The sequence below is a fragment of the Triticum urartu genome, chromosome 6A, assembly GCF_056163025.1.
Source record: "Triticum urartu cultivar PI428250 chromosome 6A, HENAU_Tu73, whole genome shotgun sequence".
Taxonomy (NCBI): Eukaryota; Viridiplantae; Streptophyta; class Magnoliopsida; order Poales; family Poaceae; genus Triticum; species Triticum urartu.
This window is the reverse complement of record NC_141878.1, coordinates 132,947,816-132,952,129: the sequence shown is the minus strand read 5'-3', so window position 1 is coordinate 132,952,129 and position 4,314 is coordinate 132,947,816. Positions and strand designations below refer to the sequence as shown.

The 4,314-nt window shown below is 56.8% G+C and overlaps 1 protein-coding gene and 1 non-coding gene across 3 annotated transcripts; one reads left to right on the top strand and one right to left on the bottom strand.

The window, feature by feature from the left end:
- Positions 1 to 361: 361 nt before the first annotated feature.
- Positions 362 to 443, bottom strand: TRNAS-AGA (transfer RNA serine (anticodon AGA)). Its single transcript has one exon. It is a non-coding gene; the product is annotated as a tRNA-Ser (tRNA).
- Positions 444 to 1,802: 1,359 nt separating this feature from the next.
- On the top strand, positions 1,803 to 3,770 carry LOC125514439 (uncharacterized). 2 transcript variants are annotated; one of them, XM_048679771.2, is made up of 3 exons: positions 1,803 to 2,389; positions 2,515 to 3,038; positions 3,163 to 3,770. In XM_048679771.2, exons 1-3 carry the CDS (start codon positions 1,855 to 1,857, stop codon positions 3,505 to 3,507), a joined length of 1,404 nt encoding a protein of 467 aa, XP_048535728.2. In that variant the 5' UTR covers positions 1,803 to 1,854; the 3' UTR covers positions 3,508 to 3,770. The 2 variants fall into 2 exon arrangements, with proteins under 2 accessions (XP_048535728.2, XP_048535727.2); XM_048679770.2 differs by having other exon boundaries at positions 1,807 to 2,389; positions 2,512 to 3,038.
- Positions 3,771 to 4,314: the final 544 nt, after the last annotated feature.

Here is a 4,314-nt window from a genome sequence, read left to right as displayed (position 1 = left end):
TTTTTGTGACAACTTTGACAAGTTGCATGAACATTATCCCCAAATGGAACATTGATTTTGAGATATTCCTACCTTATTGTGTTATGCCATATAAGATGTTAAATAATACTCTCTCCGTTTATTTTTATAAGGCTTCGTAGACGTTTCAGACAATGTGCAAAACAACTCAATTTCATTTATCTGAGACGACTTATAAAAGTGAATGGAGGGAGTGATTTAAAATTATCTTGGTTGAGAAAAATCGGAACAAAATAACCCCGTGTTTTAGGAAATTAAAAAAACTCTGTAAAAATAACAAGAAGATGGTTTACTCTGCAAAATAACATTTCTAACCGAATACAGAGAGAGAGAGAGAAAAATGCGTGGTCGGCAGGATTCGAACCTGCGCGGGCAAAGCCCACATGATTTCTAGTCATGCCCGATAACCACTCCGGCACGACCACTTTGATGTTATTTTGTGAACTTAAGTCATCCCTATCGTTCTTAGTTGATTATCCTAATATACGAATTCTTAATCTTCTTTCTGGTTGTTGTAACCAAAAGTCGTAACCGTGGAACCGCTCTGTATTATTTGTTGCGTCTTGCGTGCCACTTATATGGTTCCAGCTATAGCTTCCACGCTTCTGCATGACACCTACATCTTGCGTTTCCTAGTACTCCTACTCCAGTTGCATGCACACGCAGGAAGCTAGCCTCAAGCTTCGTCGAGCGATCGATTCCGACGCCCTGCCCGCGAAATCGCCGGCTTTAATCACGCCGCATGCTGCACCCTACCACGCTAACACGACAGACTAGTAGATCTGACCTCCCGACCCGTCGATCGATCAATCAACACTCCGTGGCTCGGAGACTCGCCAGCGTCCAATCTCCGAGTCACCGGGCCGGATCCGTCGAGATCCGCCAACAGCCATGACGAGAGGGACGCACACATGCGCTCGTCAAATCGGAGGGAAACCCGGGGGTGATGGATCAGAGTCCTGCCGGTGTCCGCGCGGCTCGCCGTCGGCGACGGCCTCGTCTGCTTTGTCGGGGGCCGTCTTGCCATACTGGTATGGTACCGCCGCGCGCCTGCGGACTGGTCTGTGAACTCATGCATGGAGAAGGGATGGCGGCAAGTCGGCAGAGCCGCGGAATGGGTCGCCCCCACGGCGCCGCGACGGTTTTCTTTGTCCTGTCGCCTCTGGCGGGGCTCGGCGGGGGGCCCGGCCCGGAACGGCGTCTTACGCCGGTGGCGGCCATGCTGCTAATCAGACGGGGCGTCAAGTACCTCGAAGTAAAATATACTGCATCGGCGATCAATGATTGGAGGAATGGAACTGTTGCCGGGGGGTCCTGCCCGATCTTGATGCGACGTGACGCATGAGATTGAGAGGTGCCCATGTTGGATTTAGCAGTACTACTATCTTTCAAGACTAGTAGGACTAGATTATCTTGTAGTACTAGTATACTGTAATATGCTTACTGATAATCCCACGCGACAGCCAACGTCTCTGCACTTGCACTTACATTAACAGTGGATATCAGCAGTGGCATGGGAGCACGGCACAGGAGGATGTCACAACAGGAGATGCTATTGCTGTGCCGCGCCATCAGGCCACTGTGGGTGCCCCCGTTGAACCGATGGTCTGATGCTCTCTAAGCCACCGTGATGTGAGCGACGCCCTGGAGGCCTGAGCACGACCGCGCACGGAAGATCGGCGACGACGAGGGCGTCCGGCCAACGCAAACCCTGCACATCCCCAGTTGTGAGAAGATTCGATCGTTGGTTCGAGCCATTATATCCTGTTCTTTCCAACGACCTCCTCCGTCGCGTACGACGACGCAGGCCGACCACGCGCGGATTTTGTATAGGGAATGTTGTTTTCCCCGAGCCGGGCCGGGCAGTTGCCACAGTCCGGCAACAGGCGCGCCACGACGTGTCCCGCGTCCACACCGTACCAACGCCACTCCCCGCTGCTCTGCCGCCCGCCCACGCTTCGTTGCTTTTCTCCACACGCCACGCCCGCCGGCGGACGCGTCCTGCCCATCCTCTGCCCTCTATCTCTCTTGCTCTCTCTCTCTCTCTCTGCCCGCGCGCGCTCTCTTTCGGACTCTAGCTCGTGCGCGATGGCATCGGCAGTAGGGGGCGGCATTGACGGAGCAGCAGCGGGGACGACCAAGAAGAAGAAGAGAATCTCCGACTGCCTCGTCGACAGCGACGGCGGAGACGAGGTGGCGGGGGAGGACGCCATGCCGCCCTCGCCGCCTTCCCCCGGCACGCCGCGGCTGCGCATCCCGATGTTCACCTGCGCGCGGCTCCGGTTCGTCAGGCTCGGCAGGAAAGGCGGCGGCGGGCGGAAGGATCAGGTCGCCGCCGAGAAGAGCGAGGCCGCGTCCACGGACTCCTCAGGTGCGTCTGCGTGCGCTCGTTGGTGCTCTCAGTCTACATGTCTAGTTACAGCTAGCCTCTGTTCGCTGAATCTCTGAGAACCACTTTGGCGTGCCATTGCATCGTCGCGCGCGTACGTGCAGCAGCAGGATGGAAAGCGCCGAGCAGCGGCGCGTCGCCGACGGAAACTGCCGGCATGGGGCTGAGCCTGCTGTTCCTCCTCGCCAAGACATGCGTAGAGCTAAACAAGATGGCCGAGGTGCGCGCGGAGATGGAGGCGCTCCTGCGGGAGATGAGGGACCAGCTGGTGGTCAGGACGACGAAGGTCGGCACGACGACTGCTTCGCCGTGCCAGTGCCACGCTTCGTCCCGTACGCGCACGGACGGCCAAGACGCCGGCGCCACTTCTTCGTCTTCTCCCGAACCGGCGCGTCCTCGCCATTTCCGTCGTGATAAGCGCGCTGGACGGAAGCGGAGAGACGGGCCGTTCTACGCGCTGACAGGAAACCCGCTGTTCGACCTCGAGCGAGAACCGTGTGGCCGCGCTGCCGCCTCCTCTTCTGCCATGGAGACCGCGAGCGAGACGTCGTCTGAAGTGGAGGACCCATCGGGCTTCATGGCTGGGGAGCAGTTTCAGCTCAACTGCCGCACCGAGCAAGGAACACCCGAGGTTTGAATGATTGATTCCTCTCGCGAATACACTGAGCTCTGCACTTTTGCTCATGATGTTGCGTAGCAGTTAACTCAAGGCAAATAATTGCGTGTTGTGTTTCTTTGTGTTCGTCTGAATGCAGTCGTCGTCGGACGGGCAGTCGTTCATCGAGCTGGAGGGGGGGTTCGGAGCCGGAGCCGGTAGAGGCGGCTACAGTGCAAGGCGGTGGCGAGATTCAGAGGACGGACAGGGGGAGGAGGAGGAGGAGGAGGAGGGGCGCGGCGACGAGGGGGTGTCGGCGGTGGAGCTAGAGAGGCGGCTGCAGGAGCTCCTGCACCGGAGGAGCCGGGAGCGGATCGAGGAGCTGGAGGCGTCGCTGCGGCGCGCGGAGCGGAAGGTGATGGAGAAGGAGATGGAGGCGCGGCTGTGGAAGGACACCGCCAAGCTGGCGCTGCAGCCGGGCACGCGCGGCGGTACGGGGCAGTGATCAATATCGACCGTACGTACTACGTACCTCGTGCGACAGTGAGTAGTGAATCTCTGGTGCATTTCCGAATCTAGGCGAGAGCCCGAACGTGCTATGTACATGCTGCGCACGTGCACGGGTGAACGGGAAAAGCTTTAGGTCCAGTTGACGCCTGGCTGGCTGATGATGTATATACTTGGTGCTGGCGGGTATACTGCAGAAATACCTTTTAAAGAACTTTTTGTTTGGTTCAGCTAAGCGCTGATCAACAATTACTTTGTTAATACGTTAGCTCCTGTGACATAAAATGTGTATCACTACAGAAACTTTGGTTTGCAATTGCAAGTCTTGTTATCATGTCTAAGAGCAACTCCAACGCGTCGACCCAAACGGACGGCACTTTCGTCCGTTTATTTGTCCGTTTGGATCGGTCGCCCGCTCGGTGTCCGCGTTTTTTAAGATTTGGATCGGCAGTGCGTCCGACGGCCGCGATCTATTTCGTGCCCGCACGCAAATTTTGAAAAAGGCCCGCAGCCATAGATCATGCCAGCGGCCATGTCGTCGCCCGAAGTTCATGTCGGCACCATGCCAGCGCCGGCATACAATGCCAGCTTCGAAAAAACACCACACAGTTTAGCTGGCGCACTTGCCAGCGGCCGACACATATGCCAGCACACAAAAAGGGATGGGAGTTCGACCACGTCATCGTGGCCGTGGTCATGCCAGCACACTTGCCGACATACAGAAAAGGATGGCACTCACCGCCATAGGTCACCCGTCGTCGAACTTGACCATGTCGGCCCGCGTCTTCTCGAACCACAACCTCTT

Coding starts and splice junctions, on each gene's coding strand:
- LOC125514439 (XM_048679770.2), top strand. CDS start 1,855: ATGTTGTTTTCCCCGAGCCGGGCCGGGCAGTTGCCACAGTCCGGCAAC. Junction 2,390..2,511: donor CGCGTCCACGGACTCCTCAG/GTGCGTCTGCGT, acceptor GCGTACGTGCAG/CAGCAGGATGGAAAGCGCCG. Junction 3,039..3,162: donor CCGAGCAAGGAACACCCGAG/GTTTGAATGATT, acceptor GTCTGAATGCAG/TCGTCGTCGGACGGGCAGTC.